The 27,247-nt window shown below is 41.1% G+C and overlaps 2 protein-coding genes across 4 annotated transcripts in view; one reads left to right on the plus strand and one right to left on the minus strand.

The window, feature by feature from the left end:
• Positions 1 to 21: 21 nt before the first annotated feature.
• Positions 22 to 27,247, minus strand: part of CYFIP1 (cytoplasmic FMR1 interacting protein 1) — a 76,565-nt gene continuing 49,339 nt past the window's right edge. For all 3 annotated transcript variants that reach the window (XM_084201126.1, XM_084201125.1, XM_084201127.1), the window contains 8 exons: positions 18,234 to 18,377; positions 16,535 to 16,625; positions 8,152 to 8,282; positions 5,818 to 5,890; positions 4,634 to 4,728; positions 3,286 to 3,524; positions 2,264 to 2,411; positions 22 to 1,808 (listed from right to left, as the gene is read on the minus strand). In XM_084201126.1, coding sequence (XP_084057252.1) covers positions 1,644 to 1,808; positions 2,264 to 2,411; positions 3,286 to 3,524; positions 4,634 to 4,728; positions 5,818 to 5,890; positions 8,152 to 8,282; positions 16,535 to 16,625; positions 18,234 to 18,377 — 1,086 coding nt within the window. In that variant the 3' untranslated portion in view covers positions 22 to 1,643. The remainder of the gene's footprint in view (positions 1,809 to 2,263; positions 2,412 to 3,285; positions 3,525 to 4,633; positions 4,729 to 5,817; positions 5,891 to 8,151; positions 8,283 to 16,534; positions 16,626 to 18,233; positions 18,378 to 27,247) is intronic.
• On the plus strand, positions 23,256 to 23,927 carry LOC311166247 (fibronectin type III domain-containing protein 9-like; the record flags this gene model as incomplete). The annotated part of the gene is made up of 1 exon (XM_084226112.1): positions 23,256 to 23,927. The coding sequence occupies one exon, from the start codon at positions 23,256 to 23,258 to the stop codon at positions 23,925 to 23,927; it is 672 nt and encodes a 223-aa protein (XP_084082238.1).

Raw genomic sequence — 27,247 nt, forward strand, 5'->3', positions numbered from 1 at the left:
TTGCTTAACTGAAGCTGGAAGCACAGGGAAGCATCTGGCTGACCAAAAGCCTTCTGCAAACTAAAAGACTGTTTCTTAAAGAAAATCATCTGTAAAACACCTTGTAAAAGAAATCCTGCAACAAGCTGGTGTAACAAAGCACGAGTACTTCTGACTTCTGTCTCCCATGCACTGGGCAGCCTCGTGTGCACTCTCATCACGACAGACACCACTCCAGAATGGCAGCTCTCAAGCACAGATGTCCTAGGGAAACCTGTGATTGTGGAAACTTGCTGATAGATTGCCTGGAAAATCTCCTTTCTGTTTAGCTGAGGAAAATTCAGTTAATTCTTTTTTCAAAATAGAGTTCTCTGTTGCTCCAATACCTACACACTTCCTGTGTACCTCTTCTGTCAGATGCTCATTCCTGCCCACTGTTGGAGTCAATTCCATGGCTGTGAAGCACCTGGAAAGAGCTGAGCAGGAGAAAAGATGTGCTGCAACCTAGCCATGAACTACTGAGAGAGAAGGAAGAAAGACAAGTTCTCAAAGGGATGCATTCTTGGTTTCACACTGTAGGTTAGAAACACTGACCAAGTAACATCTCCACAAATCCATATCCTGGGTAAAACATGTAATTATCTGTGTGTGTTTTGGCCATCTTAACATCTTGGTTAGGGCTGATCCCAAAGTCAGGTGACAGGATCTTGGAGTAAGCAAGCAGGAGTTACTACTTTTGGCTGAATGGTTTGTGTTAAAATTCACATTCTATAGTTGCAAAGTTTTACAATTTTACTGATGCAGTGTTTGCATTATACAGCAAGTGTAATTCCATAATAAATAATGATTAGCATCATTAGAGTTTATGTACTGGGATAGATTACACCTGATCACTGTAGTCAATATTTTTGTAAACAAGAATTCCTCATCACTTGTAAATGTGTTTGGGTACACAGGTATGTATTGCAAACCAAAATATTAACTGTGTTAGAAGCTCTCATTAGGAAAAAGTAAACAATCCCCATTCTAATCAATCAAACTTCCACCTTTCAAAAAGATTAGAATCCTATAAATCACCTTCATGTTAAATAACTTTGAAACAAACACTTTAAATAACCTTCATTTCCATAATTACTGATCTCTGAGAATAGACTTGCAAAGAGGAAAAAGGATCAACTGACTAGAAAATTATTCACAAAGCACCAGCAGAGTTTGTTTTGTTGTTTTTTCTCTTTTTTTTTTTTTAATAAAGGCAAATTAAGCAATTAAGGCTCTAATACAAACAATTATGCATTGATTTCTAAAATTTTTTTTCTACAGAACCGTTTTTTACCCTCCACAGCCATTATTTCTATAGCTTCAGGGGAAAATTATACCAGTCCAGTCTAAAATGGTCACCTCGGACAGGAATGCAAAGAGGTTTCAAAAATCTTACAGGCTTTTAATCAAAGTGTATAAAATTTTAGTCTAGAAAAATAAGTATGGATTGTATACAGTTACTGTGCTCGGAGACTGGAGAGAACAGTGTGCCACTCAAATGGCACAGGCATACAAAAAATGCAGATGAGAGTACTCTTCAAAACTGTTGGTGTGGGTTTTGTTTCTTGCTTTGTTTCTCACACTTTTAGCCTAAAGAGATGCAAAAAGTATTGTTAGGTGAGGATCTAGTTGCTGGCAAGGGACTGATGAATTGGTGGCTGGAAGCAGCGCACGTGTTCCACGGGTGTGCTCTCTCCATCGCCGGACTTCAAATACTTGTCCAAAATAGCAATTATTTCATCATTCAGAATCTGGAACTTGCGAATTCTCTCAACCATTTTCTTCAAAGGCTGCAAACATCAAAAGAACAGACACGGGAATTAGCTCTAGATATGGAAAGCCTTAGCCAGAAAACCGGCAAATGCTGTTACTTCATCTCTCCCAGCAATGTTACAAATGTTTCCCTCGCACTGCTAAGCCAGTGGAAATACAAGGCACATTTTGGTTTTTGACAGTGCTGCTTTGGGTATAAAGAAGCTCAGTTTACAGCAGCCTTGTCATTTTGAGAATGAATATATTTAAGATGGAAGGCATTAAGAAAATCTCATATATTTGTGACATCAGAATTCTGCTTGATTGGTCTTCCAACTCCAGTCTTAATCTTTTGTTTCTGAAAATCCTGGTGCCCTCATTTTCGGCAACTCATTCTAAAAAAAGGGTTGCCACATCTACGCTGCATCTGAGTACAAACAGCTCTGGATTGTTGTCTTTATTACTAAAACAAATACAGATGTTTTCAACTCACCACATTCTTGATAACCTCATCTTTGCCATCATGCTTTTGGACTTTCAACAGGTGGTAGCAGAAATCCAACACGTCAAAGCGCCGCTGCTGTCCCAAAAGCACGATGATCATACATCCAGCCCAGTGCAAGCCATCCCCAAAGCACTGCCTGGAACAGGAAACACACCACAGAGCAGGTTTCAACTACATCTTCAAAACACAGTCACAGCAAACACTCAGTAATCAACCACTTCACTAAATAATAAATATGTTAGACATTCATCTAGAAAGCAAAAGATCTGGTATATTAATTATCATTGGAGATATCATAAGCAATTAAAATAGATGCTTAATAAAAAAAGAGAACTCCCCTCCTCCTCCTCCTTGAATTTCACATAACAGAGTTACTCCAAAAACATTTACTCCCCATTAGACTCCTGTGGCATTACATTTCATTTTCAGTGGAAACAACGCTTGCAAAGAAAACAAAGCAGGAATTCAACACCACTCTGCTCCTTTAGGCTGCAGGCATGAAAGGAAGTAAATGTCCTATGCCATTTTCTAATTGCCCAGTAAAGAGCATGTTACATCTCAAGAATTTTTCAAAAGTATGTTCTCAAAAGCAACAAAACCATGAACAAACACCAGTTCCTGGTTAATTCATGTTAATTATGTTAAATTCCAAGTGCTCACTCCTGCTCTTAAATTCAAAGAAATACTTGTTAAAGTTAGATGCATAAATATTGTGCTATTTTATTTAAGCTGGGTGTCTCTGGGGGCACGACCCCTATTGAAAGACACGTGCTAGGGCCCGTTTGTCACAGGATCATTCACTATACACTGGCAATACTTAAAATAGAGCGTTATTTTCACTACAGATAACAATAGTATCTGTGTTCATGGACGATGAGCCCCTCGTGGTGATGGCAGCACTTCTCCCTGGTTCTGCCCTAAGCCCCTGCAGGCATGCACACAAATGCCTCAACAGGACAAGCCAAGCACTGTTGCCCAGCGGGGCACTGCAGGCAGCTGGCAGCACGTACTCCACAGTGAACTCGTGCGTTCCCACGGGGATGCAGTAGACGAACTGCATTGCGCTCCAGAGGCGATGGAATTCCACACACTCATCCACGTGCATCACCCCGTTGCTGGGCAGGGGCCCGCGCCAGATGGGATCATCCAGGAAGGAGCGGATCCTCGTCAGGATGACCTCAAACATGGACAGGCCGCAGCAGAGGCGCTCTTTGGTCAGCAAGTCCCCTTCCCTTGCGATTGCTATTTGCTGAAGTGCAGAGAAACAAAGTGTAAAATCCTGGGAAAAGCCACTTCACCACAAAATTTTATTTTACAAAATTAATACACAAATTTTTCAGTTTCACGTGGTTTATTCTAGGACAAATGTCTTCTGATTTAAAGTGAGGTCAGGCACTGCTAACCTGGGGATCAGATCAGTGGAAAAACATTCAGAGAAAATTGTAAAATCCCTTTTAAGCAGACAGACTTAAAGTGAGTAACACTAACTGCAGTAATGCTAGTCCTGGATTTATCTCAGGGGAGTTTAAAGAATTCTTTGTCTGAACGGAGGCAGAAAGCACAACCAAATAGTTCAGTGCTCTGCTGTAGCTCCTGTGTGCACTCTCCTGCACACCTCCCTCAGCTGCTGCTGTTAGAGATGAGAAAGCTCCAAAGAGGAGCACCAACAGGCTCAGACAAAATCCATAGGAGGAATGCTGCCTGTGCTTGTCCCAGCCTGTGCCATCACACAAGCTCTCTCCTAGTGCAGCAGCACCTACTGAACTGCAGCACCTACGATGACAAAAGAAGTCTGAACTCTGCTTCAGGGCATTCTGCTCTTACTTTCTACTATTCACATCTCAACCACTAGAAAACTGCTAAGATTAGCAGGGTATTAATGCACCCTCACCCCTGAGAAAGGGGAACAGTGCTGAAGCTGCAAAGGCAGTTCAAGAATGTTCTCTTTGGTCATTGTTTCCAGGAGACCTCAACTCAAATGACAGCTCATTTTCCAAGAGTTTCTAAGTGGCTGAAAGAGTGACAAAACGTTTTAAAAACATACATACATGTGCACAAAAAAAAAAAAAGATTTCTTTTGGTGGAATTTGCAGGAGGAGCTCCCAGGCTGAACCTGACACTGGGAGGGTAATACATATCAATTAGCATTTTCCCCCAAATGTGTCACTTCTGCCCCAGTCTCAAATGTTTTAAACTGCTATGCTTTAACAGCTTTTTCCAAACTTATGAATCTAAATAAAAATCATTTGTGTGAACAAGCTGGATGTACAGGTTGAAGTTCTGACAGAGCTACGAGGACAGGCTTTCTGATGCTCAGATATGTCTTGAATTGCCTGTGACACAAATGAGAAAGATTACCTGGGGTGTGCCAAGTCTTTCAATGAGAGGAACCAAATGTAGTGAAGCATATTTTGATTCCAGTCTCTTCATTTTAGCATCAAGTCTTTCACCCTCTGAAAGAAAATTTAAAAAATGTGAGCAATCATAAATTGCAATTAACCAAGAGAATTCTTAATTTAACACAATCTTTATCGAGTGAGAAAGAAAACTGTTCTTTTTAAGCAATTTAACTAGCTGGTTAATCTTCAATGCACTTTTAGAGAAATACAGACATATTTTAAAATGCTACATTACATGTGCAAACAGAAAGAAGGATTTGTAGTAGAGTACATCTAATTAACTGAATTCAAGGAAGAATATAAGGCTCTGTTATGCTGCTGCTGCCAAGATACTTGATCCCCACTTGTACTAAGACAACTAAGCTGTCTTTATGCATAAAATGTTTGTCTCTAGAAGGTGAGGTAAAATAAGGATGCAATCTTGTGTATAGCAATGCTAAAAACCAGCTGGCACTTCAACACTGATAAGTAGGAAATGTTCTCTGGCAAATGGGAAAATACCATTTACAGTGGTCTGGTTAGTTTTATGCAGAGATGCAAGTAGCTACTGTGAGCTTGGAAATATTCTCAGAGTTTTGTAGCTGACGGGACTTCTCCAAGCAGAACAAATCAGCTGCTCCAGCAGTGAGAAATGGAAAACAGACAGAGGAGAAACACAGAAAGAAGAGAGGGCAAAGAGGAGGGGGGACAGCTCACTTTCTGATGATGAAAGATGAGGAGAGCAGATACCATAGGAAGCAATCCTGCAAATATTCACTACTGCATACTCAGTTTAGTGAAAAGGAAGTGAAAAATCTACAGCGACCCGCTTTGTTTACTTGCTGACAGACTCCCTGCACCCCATTTAACTGACAATTGTAGAAGCTAAAACAGCAGCTTCAAAAAAGCCCCTCTCTATATCCACAAAGCAGGATAATACTGCCCTGGGCATCCATCCTGCTTTTCCCTGTCATGGCATTCCTCTCCTTCCCCTTATCATTTGCACAGAGCATTGCCAGGAAACGGGCAATGGATCTGATACCTGTGTCCTGTAATTACCAGTGCTGTGGTAAAGGGTGGCTGGAGGTGGCTACTGAAGGCACAGCAGCAGGAAGGCAAGGGGGAAAGCATTACCCAAGGAAGGTGTTTTCATTTTGCCCATACCTTTGACGTGAACCCGGGGCAGGATGTTCTGGAATGGCGCTGCGTGCAACAGGTCACACACTTCCTCCAGAGACTGGGACAGAAAGAAAACGAGAGGCATTTAGGACAGAAGCATCAATCCCCAAAGCACACCAGACCCCCCCCCAGAAGGGAATTCCAAGCGCAGGCCGATGGCGCTGCAGGAACAGCAGAGGGCAGCCAGCCTCTGTCCGCACGGCAGAGCCGCTCCGAGCCCGGCCTCTCCGCACGGATCGCTCCCAAAGACCATCGCACCAGCTTCCTCTGCACTCCCAGAGAAACCCCAGCAACTGCCCTCCCACCCTCCGCTGGCAGTCCATAAAGGACAGGGTATTTATTAAATAAACTAATGGAGGATGAGTAATTTCGGTGGGAAAGTGGCAGACAGCTCCCGCACAGACAAAAGGGGGAAGAGGATGACTCACTGCCTGGTTATTTTTACCAGAGCCACAACCCATTATCCTAATGGCAGCTTTTCGGGGTGGGAGCGTCTCCCTGCCAGGCAGGCTGAGATGTATGACAACAGCAGAGAATCATGTCTTAGGAAGTATTTTACATCTTTCGGGTCAGGGGAAAGGAAGACATCTGTCTCCTGTTTCTCAGCTCCTTTGTACACACAGGGAAAATGCAGATGACCAGAAGCAGATGCATGACTTTGCTACGACCCTCTCCCCATTTTTGAAGCAGACTCTACTAATTTGTAATCCCTCAACACTAATATTAGAAAAGTTGGTCATCATCCATACTCTTAGCAAGACTAGCGTGCTGGGGAGCTCATGTGCCTTTTCCAGTTCCTTTTCTAATTCCTTGATGTCAACCGGGGAAATGCATGAGACTCATCAACTACTACAGATCTAGTCAGAATTACAGTTTGCACTGTGCTAAAATCTAGATTAGTTATGAAGGATGACCACAATGGAAAAGTATTGAAATACATGACAGGACATGGGGACATGGCCTGACTGAGGACAAAAACAAGAGGAGAGGCAGCGAGCACGGGTGTGTGACCGGAAAGGGTAACCTCGGTGGTGTCCCAAAGAAGGTACCTGCATGCTGGTGTCACTCTGGGACACCCTCAATCCTCCCAGGAGGGAGTGATGGCCCTGCCTGGCCTTTCACCATGCAGCCACTCAGCCTGAATCCAAAGCAATCCAGCCTCTCATTCTGTTTCAGCTGCGCCATTAGTGACTACAGCTTTGCTGCGTGTCCCCCGGCCCTACAATTGCTCTCCACATGAGGGAAGGATCCTCTAACACCACGAGCAGGAACCCTGAGGAACAGCCTGTCTTCGTTACCTTATCTAACACCGACAGCTTTAACACACCCTAGAGAAGCCTTCCGTGAGGGTTTATTTTTGTCCAACAGCGGGCCCCCAGCCAGCTTGCTGGGGAAATGACGTGGCTGGTTTGCAGTCAGCAAAGATCTCTGCATGCTGCCCAACCTCAGCAGCACCACAGAGATTGCACAGCCTGGGCAGGGTGCCTGTATGCACAGCAGGAAGAGACATCACCCCCCTTCCACTCAACATTCAACAACACCATGCAGGTAAAGAAAGGGAAGCCAGCACACCTGTTGCTGTTCTGATCCATTATCAATGCTCACCTTTCCTCTGTAAGCGCCCAAAAGCATTGAAAACAAAGAAATTACAGGTCTGGGCATCTTGTTTGAACAGTAAATACTAATAACATGGGAGAAGGGTGGGAAAAGAAAACTGGAGGTAAGGATAAAGATCAGTTGTAGCACTGTGCCATCACCTGTGGGCAGGTTTACACAGTCTAAGGCAAACTCTAGATATATCAGAAGTAGCTGAAACACTGACACGTTTCACAGTTTTGTCCAAGCTAGGACAGACAAGTGGATTTCTGCACCACCATTCAAGCAGCAATGAGGACATCCAAGGATGTCCATGTTAACCTTGTGATGTTTCAAACCTCAACAGGAGGGACATGCAGGAAAGGAATACAGCAGTACCAGATGCACAGCTCGCTGACATAAAGAGTGGCCACACTGTGCCTGGCTGCAGGAGTGCCATATGTGAGTATAATTTATGGTGAAGATTGCAATGTCAGATCCTCAGGTACCACGCAAGAGGCAGCGTCTCTCACCCAGCAAAGTCAGGCATCACTGTATCTAGCAGACATGAAAGCCCCTGCAAGACTGTGAGAGAGGAGTGCAGGGAACTGTTCCTACCCATCTGCCCATCAGTAACAGCAAACTCACAGATTTCAACCTTGTTATTGATGACGTTAGTAACAAAAATATGAGAGTACATTTTGAGAGACAGATGGATTTTAAACTAGCACAGCAGGCACCTACCAGACTCTGTTCAATGAGGAGGCAAAACAGGACAGCATTTCCCACTTCCCGTAAATTCTGGAAGCAGACAGTCTTCAGTTCTGCATATTCAACAATGTCCTTTAACTGATGGTGAAAAAACTCCAAGATACCTGAAATTAGAAGAGAAGCGAAAAAAAAAAGTCTCAGAAGCCAGAGCGAATCTAGTGATGACCCCTCAGGCACACTGCTACCTCAGGAAAGCAGACAAAAGAATAAGAGTCACAGAGATCAGGATTAATTTCAATTTCTGCTTCAAAAGCCCTTTTCTAACCGCTTTGTCTATTCAAAGGTCACACAAATGTGCCTCCATACACTGTTTGAGAATACAAATAACCGAGGGTGCAGGTTTAGACTTCCCTCTCCATGTATCAGCACATGAGATTTCATCTCCAGACATGCAGCCTAGAGGAAACTGAAAGGAGCAGCATTTAAATGTATTAAAACTCAGAGATTATGAAGTGTTAAGCCAGTGCACTGACCTTCTTAACTGGATAAATCATACAAAGTGGAGTGCCTAACTTTTCACTCCTGAAAAAGGCAGCCAGTATAAGAAGCAAGAAAAAAATACCCAGGAGCAGGAAGAGAGACAAGAGCTCTCACCTGCTTTAAGCCCTGTTCTAGCCACCTTCCTCCAACCTGATGCACCACTGACACAGCTGCTATTTCATGGATGACAGAGGCACCAAGGAGCAGAGAGCTCAGATACAGGGAAGAAGGGTAGTGTCAGGCTATAGGATCTGTCACCTCTCGAAGCAAATACAGAGATCACAAGTTCTGCAGGCAAGGGCACACCAGATCCTGCTGACAGGCACAATCAGAACACAGTTTCTTCAAAGTTTTGCAAAACTGCTAAAAACCAGCTAAAATTATGATTTTCAAACCCACATAGTTTACATAAACTTCTGAACAGCGGTGATGCATAACATGCTGGTGGACTTCCAGTCCTTGCCCTCCAGCCCCAGAAAGGCTGCACAGTCCCTTGGATAGAGAGAAGCCCAGGAAAGCACAGGCTCAGCAGTTTCTGCAGACACTGTTGGGTTGTCTTTCAGAGATTCAAGGATGGGAGAGGAAGAGCAGTAGGAACTACAGTAGGTCAGATAGCTCTTTAGCTTTTTGGAAGTTAATTCTTAGCAGCATTTCTCCATATTTCTGCATAAGCCTGTCCCTTCTAAAAAGCCACCAAAACACTTGACTGAGAAGAAAATGCATCATGAAAAGCTTTCAAATTGCATGCTGCACAAAGCAATTCATTTCCATTACACTGAATCAAGCCAGATAAGTCCCCACCCAACTACATCCAAAGCAATTGAGAGGAGGAAGGAGAACACAGACCCCCTTCAGCGCCTTCCCACGAATTCCTTTGACACAACTGATGAACACTTCTCATGCAGGAGATCACACTTGGCTATCTACCCAGTGAGGCAATGGCTGAAGGGAGTACACAAACATGGAACCCAGCCTGCAGCATATCTCTTCCAAGGAAATTCCTCAAATTCAGAGGTGCTGGAATGCATGAAATAGAAGCCTCTCTGAGTCCCTCAGAGAGAGAAAGGAATGCAGGGATTGAATTGGAACCTTTAGAGAAACTGAAATATATTAAGCCACACAGACATGAAGTAAGAGCGTAAGTTTAAGTAAGTAAAAATATATCTTAAGTGCCTTAAGAAAATGTATTAGCCAGGAAAAAGCTCAAAAGCCTAGTTTAAAGTTCAGTAGTGCTACCTTTCACAAAATTAACTTGGCTCTAGACATAATGAAAACATAGCAGAACACTGCTTGCATTTCTAGATAGAACAGACAGAATTATATGGGTAGATTTTGTGTAAGAACTGACACTACTTTCACATTAGAATCAAGCTCAGATAGGTGCAGGAAGAATGGTTTAGAATCGTGTTTTTAGCTGACCAGATGATTTATGAATAAAATTCCCCTGTACTGAGGTGAAAAAAAGGAAATAATAAAAGCTGCTGCTGCTTGTGCTTGGGACATTGGGACTCTATTCCAGAAAGCTTTTAGCTTTCTGGGGACTGAAACTTGGGACTGAAAACTGGGACTCTGAACTCCTCACCTTCAAGACTGATGTATTCCAGCAATAAACAACTTCACAGCAACCAACAACTGCTCTTGTCTCTTTGAAGACCCAAGACCCACTCAAAACTTGACACAGAGGAACTTGAAAACATACAGCGAAGGAGGTAACCCACGCACTTCTACAGAAAGCCTCATAACATTAAAATTAGCAACACAAAACATGTATAAAGTGCATGATGAGGGGATGCACAGCTGGCTCTGTTACATCTCAAAGAAGTTTGTCAATAGAAAACTGACAGTAAATGAGTGTTCCCACATGTATTCACTGGAGGTGAATTTCAGACCTAACTTTAGTACTTTAGTAACTTCAGAGAAAAACAGAAGTGAAAAACTGATGGAGAAAAGTCAGATGTAGCGAGTGCCTGCTGAGCTTAATTTATTCCAAGGTAACACATTTACAACTAGCTAAAAAGCAAACAATGCCAGCACATCCCCAATTCCCACCTCCCCACAATGCAGGGACTGTGGAATGGAAAAGCTGTGGGAAAGGCTGTCAGTGCTCACTGAACACTGCAGGATACCAGCCAGTCACAATCCCCAGGTGTGTGAGGAGCACTGAACACTTGGTGTTTGTCATTTAAACAGACCTGCCCACCATGGCAATGGGATGCTGCAGTGCTGAATACCAGGACTCCTATTTTAAAGATCAGAGTGAAAAGGTTGAAAATTTTCCCCAAAAATTTTTTTGATGCCAAGAAGAAAATGCAAAGTTAGGGAACTGAAATCAGCTTTATCACAAACCTTCCGTGTGTTTTAGTTACACGCCCTAGTCTTTCTTTAGTTTTTGCCGATGAAAGGATTTCCACATCTAGAAAGAAAAGTTTTCTAAGGATGAACTGCAAGAAGTCAAATACTTTCCTCATTCCAAGACTTTCTGCAAACAAAAGTCTGATGTGTTATCCTGGACTTAAGTCTGTGCCATAGAGGAAATCGAACTAGAACATCTACCAGTGTTTCTGATCTTATGATCTGTGCCACACACAGAGAGATTGATGGTGAACCCACAGAAGGCCTGGAAGACTGCCTGAAACACCATGAGGAACTGTGGACTTCTCCACAGGGAAACCATGGAGGAAAGCACTATCCAAGCAAACAGGATATTGGTGACATGTGTGGCCATGGACATGCTCTTTCCCTTAGCTTGTGTGGTGGGTGGGGAGCAGCTTGGTGAGAAACATAAGCTGAGCAGAACAGCAAGGAAGATTCTGCTGCTGCAACATGGAAACAACCACTGGTCACGACAGGGATCAAAAAGAATAGGGTTTTCAGACTCCATTCAATTCCCTACCCAGCCTGTGGATTTTGTGGGGAGTTTCAGGAAAAAAGGCTGACATCTGGAAAGGTGAGAAATATTTTTTCATGGGCAGTGAAATCCTGAGAATAACCCATGTCACCTGAAGCAAATATAAAGGAGCAGGATGGGATGGGTAGAAACAGGAGTAGCACAGACAACTGTGACCAGAAACAAGAGACTCATACTGAAAGTGTGATTGAAACCAAAATGAGACATTAAGGCCACCCAAAAGCAGCAGGACAGTAAAAGTCAAAGAGGCCTTATGAGGTTCATACCATAAAAATTACGTACTGTCTTTTACAGTCAGTCCAGGTGACAGAGTTCCTCTCAAAGTCCTTAACAAAGTTCCTTATTTCTTCACTCAAAGCCCCAATCTCCATTTACAGATGTATAAATATGCACACCTACACACATTCATGAACAAATTGTCGTATTATTTTGAAAACCTGACAGCCAGTATTTACCATGCAGGTGTTCCAAATGCTGCCATCATTAGTGTACTTATTCCCTTTAGATCAAGAGATTGATTTGCCAGCAAAACAGAAGAAAATTTAGAGAGCTACACAGGCTATTTCTGATGAAAGACCAATCTGCTCCCCAGTGGAGTCCTGTGGCAGAAATACATCATCATGTTTTCATTAATGTTTGAGCAATGCCATTCCAACTTACATTTCTGTGCACATTACACAGAAGTTATTTTTATGAAAAATTTTTATGCATGCCTACTAAAGCCCTGGGAAAAGCACAAGTGTCTTAGGAAAACTAATTTCACTTAATTGCCTGCAACCTTCCTTCTTCCTCTAATTTTGTTTGTGGGTGGAATTCATAAGTTAATGAATTAGTTATATATACACAGAACTTTGCAAGGTAAATGAATCAAGGTTTTTTGCTGCTCCTCTCCTAGAAAGCAGTTTTAATTAAATCCCTCTATTCCTGCAGATGGGACGACATTAGGTGTCACAATAATTGATTATATAATCCCAGTTTCTGGTTTACACAGATCTCAACAGAAGCAAAGACTGTTGATATAGAATAGACCCAGTAAAGTACAAAAGATTAGTAAAGGATTAGGCTCCCTCTCTGCTTCCAAAATCCTATCTCCACAGCACTCAAACAGCAGATGCCAAGTTTCAGCTGCGCAGTCTGTACACTGATTAATTTAGGAAGTCAGAGCAAATCAACACATGCAACTCAAAGCTGGTTGGATTCCTTCACTTTGGTCACCTTTCATTTCTCAATTCACACCTGCAGACTGAAATCAAACACGTTCCAGAGCTTATAACAATTCTGGTACCTGAAAGACTAGGACAAAATTTAGCTATTAATTCTAGAACTGAATTTTTGACTACAAACAAACTGGATCTTGATTGTAATTCTTGGTCTAGTTGTGCTTTGGGTTATTTTCTGCAAAGAACTGACTTAACTATTATCAAATAAAATCTACTTATCTGCAATAGCAAAGCTGCTCCCAAGAAACTGGGTGCTATAATGACCTTCAGTTTCTGTTCACTGTCATAGAGACGTTCAAATGCTGCATCCAAATACGTCTTTGGCTTACCAGAGCCATCGTTAACTCTGCCTATCAACAGAGCTACTATTCATTCCCTTCAATGGAAATATTCATCAGGTTTAAGCATATTCATGTATCCAGGAATTATGACCATGGAGTCTGTGCACTGTGTTTATTTTGCTAGAAATAAATATTCTATTTTTCTGTGTATCTAATGAATTCTTAAAGCCCTCTTAAAATCATCAAGATGATCTGGGTTTCCCCTAAATTCTTTCAAACAGTCTGTCATGCCTTCCCAAATATCCTCCTCCTTATCTGAGTTTGATCAAAAACCTGGGATAACAGGTAGAATTACAAACCCTTCTGCTGTGCCCCAAGTGATGCCTCCCTTGCAGCCTCCAGCCACTGCTGCCCTTCCCCATGCTTCCCAGCCCAGGCACGCTCCAGTTCCTATTAGACTCTGACCTGAAATATTCCAGAAAAAGAAGGGGTGACAGACTCTTTTTTGCCAGACTGCTGTGCAGAAACAGCTCCTTAAGTGTTGCCAGCAGCACTATCAGCCCAGGGAGGGATGGGAACACAGCAGGCACAGGGCTTTGGAGGGATTCCCAAACTGCCATGCCAACCTGTGGGACTTCAAGAGGTCATGGCCTGGGATAACAAGTGCTTTGTCCTGCACCAGCTTTGGGTGTTCTGTTTCTTTGGTTTGATTTTGTTATGTTTTTTTTAAAGAAGAAACATGGAAATGTTACACTTAGGAAAAAATATACAATTTAGCTCCCCTCTCATGAAGTTTGTATCTTGCTAAGGTCATTGATCTTTTAAAAAGTTTATTTTGGAGGGATGGTATACCAGTGACAAAAGCCTCATCTCACAGCAGAGCTGACAAACTACTTTTCCTCATGGTATTCAGTGACACTTTGGAGTGGCAGGATACTCATTCATTAAAAGCAGAAGTGACAGGTTCAAATACTCAAGAAATAGCAGGAGAAAATGTTACCTCCAAGATGAAATTTCAAGCTTAAACTCTTACAAGGCAAATATTCCTTTAAGAGCTTTAGCAACTTTAAAAGGTCCCTTTAAAAATCCTTATGCTTAATGTATTTTTAGACAAATATTTTTATGACTACAAGATGAACAAGTTCCCCACTGCTTTAGACTGTTCCTATGGAAACAAACCCATTGGCAAAGAGCAGTCCTGAACAACTCTGATGCCACTGTCTGTACCCTGCTCCTTTTAGCAGCAATAAATCACCATTTAGAAATCCACAAGTCTAGAAGGCTGATTATGAAGGGCCCAAGGAATTGCAATCAGTGGAGTCCAAGCAAAACTCTCCAACTGAAAAGTCTGAAGTGCATGAAAGAGCTTACTGAGTGTGCTTAAATCACTTTGCACGTGGAGAATGGACTCAGGAAATGAATTCTGAATTAATAAATGCATGTCATATCAAGATAGATGAGAATCTACATACTTCATCTAAAGACTGGAATCCCAGTTTTGGTCTGTATATGTAGGTTGTGCCAGTTATAAAGAAGTTATTAAATTATTTGTTATGAAAGAACAGAAGCAGCACACAGACATACCCCACCTTACTACTACAACTAACAACTTCTGAGGAAGCTTTTGGAGGCAGAGGAGGGAACAGACAACAGTTGGTGTGTTGGCTTGCATCTTCTGTGACAAAGCACACAAACAAGGTGTGGCAAAGACTGCTGAATTTAGCACAGAAACGAGAGGACAGTGACTCAAAGGAAGCACGCTCTGAAGCTGCCCTTCTACAGCTGGGCAGTTCCTCTCCTGATGAAGGGTAAAATCTGCAGCACATCCTCATCACAGAGAACATTCTCCTTCATCAGCTAGTGCTGTTCCAAGGGCAGACAGCTCCATGATGGGGAGCTGAGAGAGCACAGGGCACTTGTTCCCTGATGTGAGAGAGCCATGGAGATGTCCTGATCTTCCACAAGCTCTTCTGTCTGGCGACTTGGAAAGGGACGGAGAGACTGCGTGACAGTGCTATAAAGGCTGTCTCTGCATTTCTTGGAAGAGACTCTCCAGGGGGTTATTACGTGTCCTCTGCTAGAAATAGTTCAGAACAGGAAAACCACATGTGTTAAGACAAAACCTGACAGGAACAGGAGCAGAAAAGGAGCAGAGAATCACGTGGGGTTTTGATATCCAGTCCAATTCTAAAACTAAGTATGATATTCTATTGTAAAACCAAGAGTTGCTTTGATCTCCTGGTACAGCAGGCATCTAAACAAATGGCATTTCTTTTGGAAGAGTAAATATGAGGTCAAAGTAGTTTCTTACCATTGCACCAGTAAAGTTCTGCCTTTCCTATAGGATGGATTGTCTTTCAACTTTAAGAGAAAGGTTTATCCAACAATACCTAGGCGTCTCCGGCCAAATATCTAGCCCTTACAGGTGAGGATTTCTGGCAAGCTTCCTAATGTCACCTGTAGCATCACAGATCCTGGTGATGCATTATCTATATTTGAGAATACCTACTGCTTTTGCGGTCAGACCTTAATAAAAGCCTCAGAGAGATTATTTTTGTACTCCTAACTACCATGATTCATCCACTTCCATGCTCCAGGGAGAAAAACAGGAAGGAAACACTTAGTAAGACCTCAATTTCATTTAACATTGGTAATGAACGTCAAGCAAGCTGTGGGAAGCAGAAAAAACCCAACCTCATTCCAGTTGGAGTGGCATTTAATAAAACTAAGTGACTCTGGAAAAATAAACTCAGGAGGTGGGTGGCACATGGAAGGACTAATTTGTGTTAATTAGAAGTTGTGAAGGAGGAATATTTTGAAGGGGAAAGCAGATTCAGAATTTCAGTGAACAATGCGATAAATACTAATTAGCCAATTATTTCTCCATAGTGGCAAGCAGCTTTCAATGCCATTTCTTCTTCTGCAACTGTCACACCTCCTGTTGAGAGGCTAAGATGTACACCACACAAGCCTCAGACATAACTATTCTGGCAGGACCAGTTTACCTCCCAGCAGTATTACTCCTTTTGTCTTACATTTGGTGAGGGCAAAGGAAAAGGGAATAGTCTGTTCCAGGGAACTGGGTTATCTAAATTAGACATTTAAACAGAAAAAATGTGAGAGGCTAACTTGCTGAGGCAAAAGCTCAACACACTTATGAGAAAGACAAGAAACAGAAACTATTGTGGACATCCCAGCTCAAGATCAATTATGTCATAAGGCGGTGTCTATACAGCTTGTCATCCCTTTGCCCTACATACAGAAGTTCATAAAGTACTTTCAGAAAGTATAGCATTCAATGATTCTTTTGATGGAAAAAAAAAAAAGAAATAAAAAAGCAAAGCCAGGCTAAAATCTGATTATCTGCAGAAAAAGGAGGGAGGGAAAGACAGCTATAAAAGATTCAGGAGACAGTGGTTAGTATCATCTTATTAAGGCTGCTAAGGTAACATCAAACACAAACTAACCTGGAGAACCATACTCATGTCTTGGTAACCTACAAATCTTAGGCATCACTTCCATTAGGGTCTTGACATACTGAAGAATGGTCCCTTGTAACTAAGAGAAAACAGATGCATGTAAACATGTCAGTGCTGCTGAACTACAAAACTTTACAACAAACTGCATTCAAACTATACATGAACTGAAGCAGCTCTAAAAATCTTGCATTTAAATCTGCCAGACATCATATTTAAAAAGGCAACTTTTTCAAATTTAAAGAGTTCACATGCCATTAGCCATCTTTGCTACAAGAAGAGTAGCACAACTGCTAAGGCCAGGAAGGTAAAAAAGGAAAACGTGTTTTTCCTTACCGACTCTTTACTGTCTAACTAACTTTTAGGTTTTTGGTTAAAAAGTTGCATTTGAATGCTTTCAAAACCATTCAAAAAGCACCTGAATATGTTCAAAAGCAACATGAAAAAAGCCCTTATGATTAGGAATGGCTGCAACAGCCCAAACTGGTTCTTCTGGTCAAACCAGTTGAGATAGTCCCAGCCTCTACTCAGCCTGTCTTCCTACCACTAGACACCTCTCCCTAGTTTCTGTCCCCCTACGCCTGAGCATCTGCATCAGGCATTGGCAGGACACCCTCCCCAGCCATTGAACCTTCTTTATAAGTGACCAAGTGTTCAATGCCACCTTTAATGAATTGAGACAGTTTACCAATAAGTTATAAAAAACCCTCTCTCATAAATCACAGCAAACTAATACTTGACAATCAAACCCTGAAAAATATGAGTGTTTCCCTCTCTCCCTGAAGATTAAATTACAGCATCTTTTCAAGCAGGATTCAGCCTTTCTAGAACATCAGGAATGTACTTAGAACATTGTGGGAATTACTGTAAACAAACTGCCAAATGTGTCAAGTGCCTTAAATACAATTATGAATACCACAGCTTTCCCTGGTACAGTTGGATTATTTTGGCAGCGTGCTCCTACAAACAACAGGGAGGAAAATATAATTTCTTTGGCTTAAATTAACTGCAGTGCACTATGGCTGTATATATAGTATACATATATATATATATATATATATATATATATATATATATATATATATATATATATATATATATATATATATATATATATAATAGTATAGCAAACAGCCAGCACCTCAGCCTCCTCCCAGTTACAAAGAAGGCCCTTTCCAATACAGGATATCCAGGCTGTGTGGTTACTGTCTTCAAAGGTGGCCTGAGCAGCACTGCCAATCAAGCACAGAGGTTAAACTCCTGTTATTAAGGAGTCATCTATCAGTGATGTCATTAATGAGAGCCCTGAAGTTAGGTGCCAGCAGAAAGCACACTACAGCTGTTGTCAAAAAAAAAAAAAAATCAAGGAAGTGAATGTACAGTATGGTCTTTAAGTTGAAATCAACTAATTAAAAATACCCATACTTTTCCAGAGCCCTAACAGCTCACATCACAACAAATTGCATGAATCTCCAATGAAGAATCCAAAGTTTTCAAAACACTGCTAAGGGCACTAATTTCTATTGCTCACACAAGACATTGGGTACTGTCAAGTACAGCTTATATCAAATTTCAATGCAAGTTATTTTAATTATTTTTATGCAAGATCTCAATTTCACCTTGTTTTCCCTGAGACATTTCCTATAAGAAAACATCTGGACTAGCAGAAAAATAAGGACAATTAGCATACCAGGCTCTTGACAACTTTCAGCAACTCCTCCATCACCACAGCAATGCCCTGATATCCAAGAAGTCTACAGATGACTTTAAAGTGGGGGGGACCAACAAAATTCCTGTAGTTGCTGTAAATGCTGGAATATGCCAAATTCAACGCCTAAAACAAGAAAACAGATATGATTAATGAAAATTTCATCTGCCTGTATCTCAATAATAATGTAATTTAAATGTAATTTTAAAGCACATTAAAGCTGAAATAAAAACTTTGTATCTCACTGTCTCTGAAAAAGGTTTAAATACACAGTTTCTCTTAAGACAGGAACTTAAATCTATCAGCAAGACAAATTAGCGAGCACTTTTTTTTCAAGCAGACATCTTCTATTGATCACTTATAAAGCCACAAACACTTTCTCTTTTGTACTTTTCTATTTACACAAGCATAAAAGAGTGAAAGTAGTCAATGCCATGTCCAGATCCCTGAATTTAAAGCACAGCTTTTATTCCTCTATCTTCTATTTTATGTGCAAAACATCTTGAAAGAAGTTACTTCAATTTTCTGTTCATAATAGGTGTGTTAAATCTCTGAGTACTCAACTACAAAAAAAAAAAAAAAAAAACAAAAAACGCTTTTTGCAGCTACAGCTCTCTGCAACTAATTAATCAGGATCTTTCTTTTTCAAACCCCTGCACTGTACACAAGATCAAAGCAAATCTAAGTCTGGGATGCAACCTCATGGAAATTCTTGAAGTCTTGTATAAATAGGACCAGGTGCTTTGCCATAGTCATGTTTACTTCCATGAAAGTGAACACAGCTGTACAGACTGATGTGATCTGAGGATTAAGGAACTGGTTGCTCAAGGTGCAGATTACAGAGGGTTGGCTAATTCAGCATCCTCCATTTCTGCAAGTGGGTTGTTCTCCTAATACCCTGAAATTTAATTTTAGCAGGAATCTTGGCCACCTTTCTTACAAAAGGGACTGTTGTGTTTCCTTCAGTTTTTTGAATTTTCATTCTCTCTAAAACACACATGGAAAACAGCATACTGTTAAACTTTCAACTTCACACACAGCTGTAACAGAATATTTTCCAGGAAGAACATTCCTTTCAGTGCAGATCCTGCCCTAGCTACCCATGCAAGTCAACACCAGATACTCTAAACACATGGCATTAAGCTAGTTGGAATTCAATTTAGAAAACTCCACCAAGCTCTGGAAGGATTTTATTCTCATAAAAGGACTTTAAAACCATCTTTTGACGCAATCAGAATAGAATATGCACATTTTTATTTATGTTGTATGTCTCTATATAAACACCAGTTTCTAACTGAGGCCTTAGAAACTTAAAAATTCTAAATGCAAACTAAAATAGACGCTTGGATAACTATTAGAATCCTAGTACATAACAGAGTCCTGCTGTTACGTCAGAGCTGGCTAAAAGGCCAAACTCCAAATGTGTCCCACCAGGGGACAGCCTAAAGCTGTATCCCTCTAGTACAACCTGTGCATTTCCATAGCTTTCTGCATACAAAAATGAGATCTGGGGCAAAGACAGCACAGAGAACTGGTAAAACCTTAAGAACATATGTGCAGATCAATGTCCTGATAAACTAAGGATTTATACTGCCACTAAAAGATGAGATTTCGTTTTTTGGTTTTGATGTTTCCAATTAGGTAGGTCCCCTACAAAAGGCATGTCAGAACTATCTATTTCAGCTACAGCACAAGCAGAATTTTATTTTAGTGGGTTAAACCTTTTACTGCCATGAGGTTAAGGGAAGAGAAGCTCTCTTCACACAGCAGGAATTTGTCACAGAAAAGCAAGCCCTAAAAACTTGATTTTGGTATTTAAAAAACTTGCCAATACATAACAATAAGAAGCCAGCCAATATAAAAATATATCTTTCATGTAAACCTCATGGGGAAGTACCTAAAATTAACAGTCCACCTGTAAACGTTGGATTACTGGATCTTTCTAAACTCTAACAAGGAATTTAGAAAAAAATATTACACACCATGACCACTTCCCCCCCAGTGAGACACAAAAGCATAAAATCCTTAGGGAAGAAGCCACTCACTAGAGGGGGGTGGAGGTGGAAAGGGAGGGAAGTTGCTGTTCATTATTTTTTAAGCTATACTTGCTCCCTCCCCTACTTAAATTGAAAAAAAAAGGAAAGAGTTGTTAGTTGCTGATGTCATCAAAGTGCTAACATTAATCACTCACAGCATCACTGGTCCACACACAAGAGTATATAACAGGGATGCTCAGGCAGCAAACTGCCAAGGGGAGGCAAGCAAGAGAGGGGGGAAAAGACATTATTTTCTCCTCCTGTGAGGTCTTTGAAAAGCAAAGCAACAGCATCTTTAGACAAGATGTGCTCTTGCAGGAATTTAAGTGGAAGAGACAAAGAAACCATGCTACCAGCAGCATCAGAGAAAAAAACTGAAATCACCAAGCAATGAGAATTCAGTCCAGAGAATCTGAGGAGAAGAAAAAGCAAACTGGCAAACAGAGATCAGTCAGGAAATAATTCATGTAGAAAGGGATACAAAAAATGTGGCGTTTATAACATTTTCACAGCAGCATCATCATAAAAAAATTCTGTTCTGGAATTTCCATCAGGGAGCGACGGTAAGTACTGACTTTATGATCCATAAAACATCAGATGGCTTCTCCAAACATTTACATGTCAGTAATTGTGTGTTTTCTAATAACTGATGGTTTGTAACAATAGAAATGTATTATTGTTATTTAATTACAGTTCATTCTACTTAAAAAATGCTATGCAGATTAAACTGTTGAAACTATTGTTCCTAGGCTGTGTTAAAAAGTGTTCTAAAAAAATAGATTACAATTTTAAGTAATAGGGATCTATGAGTTAAAGAGAAGGTAACTGAGCAAGTAAAAGCTCTGATCTCACTAATGCACCCTATTTTAGTATCTGCAGTAGCTGGGTAGATGCCAAAATGTGTCTGTTTGTTAAGTTTATCTGATAGCAAACTCAGTTCCTTTATCTTGTTGCTGTATTAAAAGGGTGCCTTTACGGCAGAATTAGAAAAGCAGCATCTACCCAGATCAGTCATATCCATGGTTTTACATTGTCATGAAAATAAACATACATATTTTTCTTCCCACTTCCCCCTAAGTAGAATCCAAAACCCTTGAGCAACAATTTTCATAGATAAACAGGCACAGAATTCTCACTGTTAATGTAGTGCCACTATCTAAATCCTATTAAAAAATATCCTATAAAATATACATTTTCCCAGTCTCCTATCTATTATAAAATACTAGTATTACAGAATAATTTCAGAATATGTTATGAGCAAATCTCACAATCTTTCTTCTTCAAGACAGTTTTCAATAATTATTGTTACTGAGACAGGAAATGTAACATTTTAAACTTGATCTTAAAAAAATATATTAAATTTTCCCAACAAAGTCATAAACAATGAAATACAGTGTTTCTGTAATGGGCATTTACAGTCATAAAAAAAGTAAGAAACTTTCAAAGTGGAAGAAAGCTTCCACGAGTGCCACTGGAAACTGAAAATCAAACTGAGGGATCAGATTAAATTGCTGAGGTAAGCTCTTTTTCAAAAGTTACCATCACGACAGTAAAAGCATAAAACCCAAGCCAAACAAATACCCACTGGTTGTTATGATATATTCTTTAATATATGTGTTTAGAGAAATTGCAGAAAATAGGTGTTTTCCTTTCACTATTTACAATGGTTACACATACTGAGAATCTCAAAATACTGGCAGATTTTCTAATTTGAATTGAGGACGAGGAGGAGTATAAATTCAGGGCAGGCAGACTATGGGATTACATAAAATGACTTAAAACAGCAAAGAGCATTAGTCATTTTTAAAAATCCCCACTATTTATCCAAAAGGTAGGCTATAGTGAAAGCTGTGTTTCACTAAGCTTGACAAAGCTTTTCCAAGAGGCTGACTAGCATCAAGACTCACTGTTGTGATACTGATACCACGATGTACAGGGTTCACAGCCACTGCCGCAGTGTAGCTGCAGTGGCTACAGATGTGCAACTTAGCAGCAAAACACCGAGGATCACAGAGTCACACAACAGCCTGGCTTGGAAGGGACCTTAAATGTCACCTAGTTCCAACACCCCTGCCACAGGCAGGGATGCCTTCCACAGCTTCTCTGGGCAACCCATTCCAGTGCCTCACTGCCCTCACAGAAAAGAATTTCTTCATAATATCTAATTTAAATATACCCTCTTTAAGCTTAAAGTCACTCCTCCTCGTCCTATCAATATCTGCCTGTATAAGAAGTCCCTCTCCAGCTGTATTGCTGTATCTAGATACCAGAAGGTGCTGTAAGATCTCTCTGGAGCCTTCTCTTCTCCAGGCTGAACAGCCCCAATTCTCTCAGACTGTTTTAATAGGGAAGGTGTTCCTATGTGAACTTGTGAATAAGAAACTAAGGTATTGGAGACAAAATAATATGTAGTCAGGTTTCCACATACTCTTTTGTTCTTCAGCTAATTGTGACTAGCGAAAATAAAGACTTGTAGACAGTACAGGCATTTACTCCTCAATATCCACTCTTGCCACCCCCTCTTGCCACTTAACATAAAATGCAAGATACACGGACTAGAGAAAAAAACACCTGCTGCATTTTTTACAATCACCTGGGGAAAAAAAGGTGAAAGAAAGTGATTCCCCACTTGTAAATTCTGCAAAAATTCACCATCTCTCAAGATACAGCTGGTCACTTGTACAGGCAGCAGCTCTGGTACAACTTCTCTAAGTTTATCTTTACACTTTCACTTGGAAGAGAAATACACATTCTAAAACACCCCAGACTTTATGAAGTTTCATTCCCATTTTTACGCTGCAGTACCAAAGATGAGAGTTCCTAACAAATTTCATTCCTACATTACAGAGCACTACAATTAAGATCCAAACGACATCCTCAGTGCTGCAGCTTCTCCAAAGAACATCTTCCCTTTCCACAGGGAGATCAGCATCAAGACAGGAAAAAAAACCTCCCAAACAACATCCTGATGGGAATAACCATCCAAAACATCACAGGAAACACAGCAATGGTCATTTGGCCAAAAATGGCCAGTTGTGTCGACAGCTTTTACAGCATCATGTACCACCCTAACTGGAACAGCATGCTGTCCAGCTACTCCAGAAAGAGCTTCCAGAGGGAAGAGAGGGTGCCCACCACTCGCTCCTCCTTTGTGGTTGAAAACCTGACTCCCCTCACGACGTACATCATGTGCGTGACCTGCCAGTCCGCAAACCCCTCCAGCGACCAGTGCAGAGTTTTCAACACGCTGGAACGAGACCCGGCGTCGGCGAGCAGCACCAAGAAGGAGCTGGCTCTGGGCATCTGGCTGACCAGCAGCGTGCTGCTGCTCATCATCGCCGCCGTGCTGCTCTACGGCTGCCTGCACCTGCTGTGCCGCAGGAGACACCAGCGCCTGCAAGAGCGCAGCAGGAGCTCCAAGGGGGAGCCCGAGGAGCCATGGACCAAAAGCACGGCGCACACCTCGGACGAGTTCGGCAGGCAGAGCCGGCACGCGCGGGACGCTGAGGAAAAGCAGCCAGGTGGCATCCAGCTGGCCACGATCATAGAGAATCCCTCAGCGTGCAATGAGCCCATCGGGACAGCCTCTGAAAGTCAGGAGCGAGTCCCAGTAACAGGACAGTGCTCTGCTATAAATTAGAAAGGTTTTTGACACATAAGGCACCCCAGCTACTTCAAACACATCAGATGCACTGTTGGTGCTCACAACTGGGAGCTCTGCTCACTGCAGCACTCCTGGCTGTACCTCTAATTTCAAACCCCTTTCCAGCCGCCTGTATGCAAAGGTTCACATGCCCAAGAAGTGAGCACTTCAGCCACCCTCCATTATTTAAAAATGAAGCATGTAGCAAGTAATTGGTCTACATTTCAAGTGGATTTTTTTCTGCTTTTCTTTAGCCTAAAACAGCAAACAAATATAAAAAGTAACCAAAAGTGACCAAAATAATTTTTGTTAACTAGCCTGAATAAAACTGAGTAGGAGTTTTCAGATGGCAACCCAGACTGCTACACTATAGGCAACTGGAACATACACAGAGTGCAGTGGTTTGCCAGTGTGAGTTTTACCCTGACAATCCCAGCTGCTTACACACACTACAAGCAGCACTATACTCAGACAACACACTTCACTGCCCATGGGGTTGTCCATCCCTCCCATCTGCACTGAGGTCCGTCTCAGAATGTAAGATAAACTCACCAGGATTTTAATTGTATCCTCTCATTTGTCTTATTTCCCCTCAGTCTAAATACATGCAAGATAGAGACTCAGTAAGGACACGTCTAATTACGGAAATATCCTGGGTTATTGCATTTTGTGCTCTTCTGCTCCCACCACAAGCTACCTTCTGCTCCATGGGCCAGAGACTCCCTGCAGAGGAAATGGAATTCAGAGATGCAGCTCCTGGCCCTTCCTTTTCTCTCTCCCTTTTAGTTTTAATGGTAACATGCATTAATCAGCTGCAAATTTCTTTCCAATTGCACAGTACATTCCGTGTAACGAAAGGGGGCAAAATAATAAAAAATGCCAAAATGCACTTTATTTTTGTGACAAGAAAACCTGCTGATCATCTCACTCTGCCTTGAGCTTCACGGCAAAGTGCCATGGTTCTTCGGACAGAAATCTGTTCACCCTCACAATATGACAAGAATTGTCTGATTTACATGTATAAGTCACCCTGTTTTAAACCTCTTAAGTTCATTTGTGTTCCATAAAAACATAATAAATCTTAGTATTGCTGTATATTATGCCCAAAAAACCAAAGGTGCACTGTGACTGAAGGCAGTTAATTGCTCTTGGTACGAATGTATGTGTGAAGTCAGCTCTCTCTGACACAGCTTGGTTGCACCAGTGAAGGCTGGAGAGCTGCTGGCTGGGCAGCTGCCATCCCTCTCCAGCCTGGAAGCTAAGGGGGGGTACAATTTTGGCAAGAGAGCTCCCCATGAATACTTCACAGCAGGTAGTGGATCTTTTCAGCTACTCTATTTTGACAACAATTCCCACGACTTGTGAAATGCATCGACTCTGAGTGCTAAGGAGAAGCTGGCATAAGTGTGATGAATCTTTCTTTACTCCTTTCTTTTTTTTTTTGAGTAGGATAAGCATGACACACAGAGCACTTGCTGAACGGGGGCGAGTATGACTTTCAGAAAACACTTCAAAAGGCATTTTTATTGTGTGAAGTTAGCAATAACATGTTCTCCACCTGCTGCAGAGCACTTCCTCCAGGTGACACATTTTCTTTTGTCTTGCACGTCAGTCTCAAATAAACTGTGAGAATAACAGTTCACTGCTATTTCAAATGATGATGTTATACGAAATTGGCACAGAAAAACCCTCATCAGAGCAGGAAGCCAGCACAACAGGTTTAGTGCCATAAAGGGGTGCCTGGGTGGTGAGGACAGAGAAAATGCTTTAAAATTATCTTGTAATCAAATTAACAGTAGCATTTCTCTGATTAGGCTTTCATCAAGAAAACATTATTTTAATATTAATGGGATGAGGCCAAGAGACACACAGTCAATCTCTGCTGACATCCTGGGCTCTTGGAAACCTGTTTAATTCCCTGCATGTCCATTTCTTTATGGCAGGCCAATACATATACAGACACACATTTATGTTATGTACACATGTACATGATGCACTGAGAACAGGGAGCAGTTCTGCTTAAAGCAGTTTCCAGGCAATTCACCTACTGCATTTTGTTATTTATACACCAACACATAGAACCAAAAGACATGCCTATATCCGACTGAGAAGGCAAAGAGCTACCATGGTGGTACTTCCCAAGGGATTTACCTTCTCTAAATATAAAACCATTTTCCACCCACAGAGTTTTCTGTGCACTACTAAGATAAACATTGATATCATCTCACAAGCAATGGACCATCTCGCACCTGCTGCAAGTGAGCAATTCATGCAGAGTGTCATCTGTTTTCTGCTCTAGTTTTGAAAAACTCATGCCACCACATGCTCACAGAGCTACATGATTCTTTTTTTCTTGCTGAGAAAGTTTTATTACAGATAATTCAGGTTCATTCAGGCAATTTTGTATTAGATTTGGTAATTCTCCACTCAACAGTCATTGAGAATGGGGCAAACATTCTAAGTGACTGCCAAACTGATAACAGGCTGCAACATAGTGCAAACTGACTTTAATTTGTGCACCAGCAGTAGACAAAAATCATTATATTCACAGTGAGAAGTACCTTTCAAACATGTATTTTTCACAAACTAAATGAGTTAGCATCTGCAAAGTGCTGGAGACCTAAAAACATGACAATATTTGGAAAATGTATAAGACAGAAAGAAAGCCTTTCAATTCTGGTCTACACAACACTCTATAAAACCAAGTATTTAGTGGAAAGTTAGTTCAAGTCCCCAGAAAAGATACTTTCTTATATATATATTATAAAATATTTCATGCATTCACCCAACCTGCTAACATTAATATCATTAATCCTACACATACTTTAACTGAGTAAAGGGATTTCAGTGACCATGCTCAACCAAACTTTTAAAATAATCCAGCTCACTTAAAAGGCTAATGAGCTTTTGTAGGCTGGCTCCTTCCCACCTGACAGCTCTGCTTCCATGTCAGCCAGAAGAAGGAAGCTGTATCTGTGGGTTTTTGTTTTGCTAATTACATGAAGATACCACTCAGGAAACTTGAGGTGCTAAAGAGGATGTTACTACAACTCTCTATGCTAAGTATCAAGACACATTAATATAGACCAGGTGCTTTGATCCATTTAGAAATATCTGGGAATATGTGAATGCTTTGAGATACAAACAAAAAATTTCTTTAGTTACTCCTGAAGTAGTAAAGCCTCTATAATATAAGAATTCCTATCTATTACTGGCTATATAAAGTAAAAATCTTAAAAACTCCATTCAGATATCCTCAATTTCAAAATATATTCAATTCAAGAATAAAAATATACTCTTGTTAGAACTTAAAACTA

This window comes from Fringilla coelebs (genome assembly GCF_963513975.1).
Source record: "Fringilla coelebs genome assembly, chromosome: 2".
Taxonomy (NCBI): domain Eukaryota; kingdom Metazoa; phylum Chordata; class Aves; order Passeriformes; family Fringillidae; genus Fringilla; species Fringilla coelebs.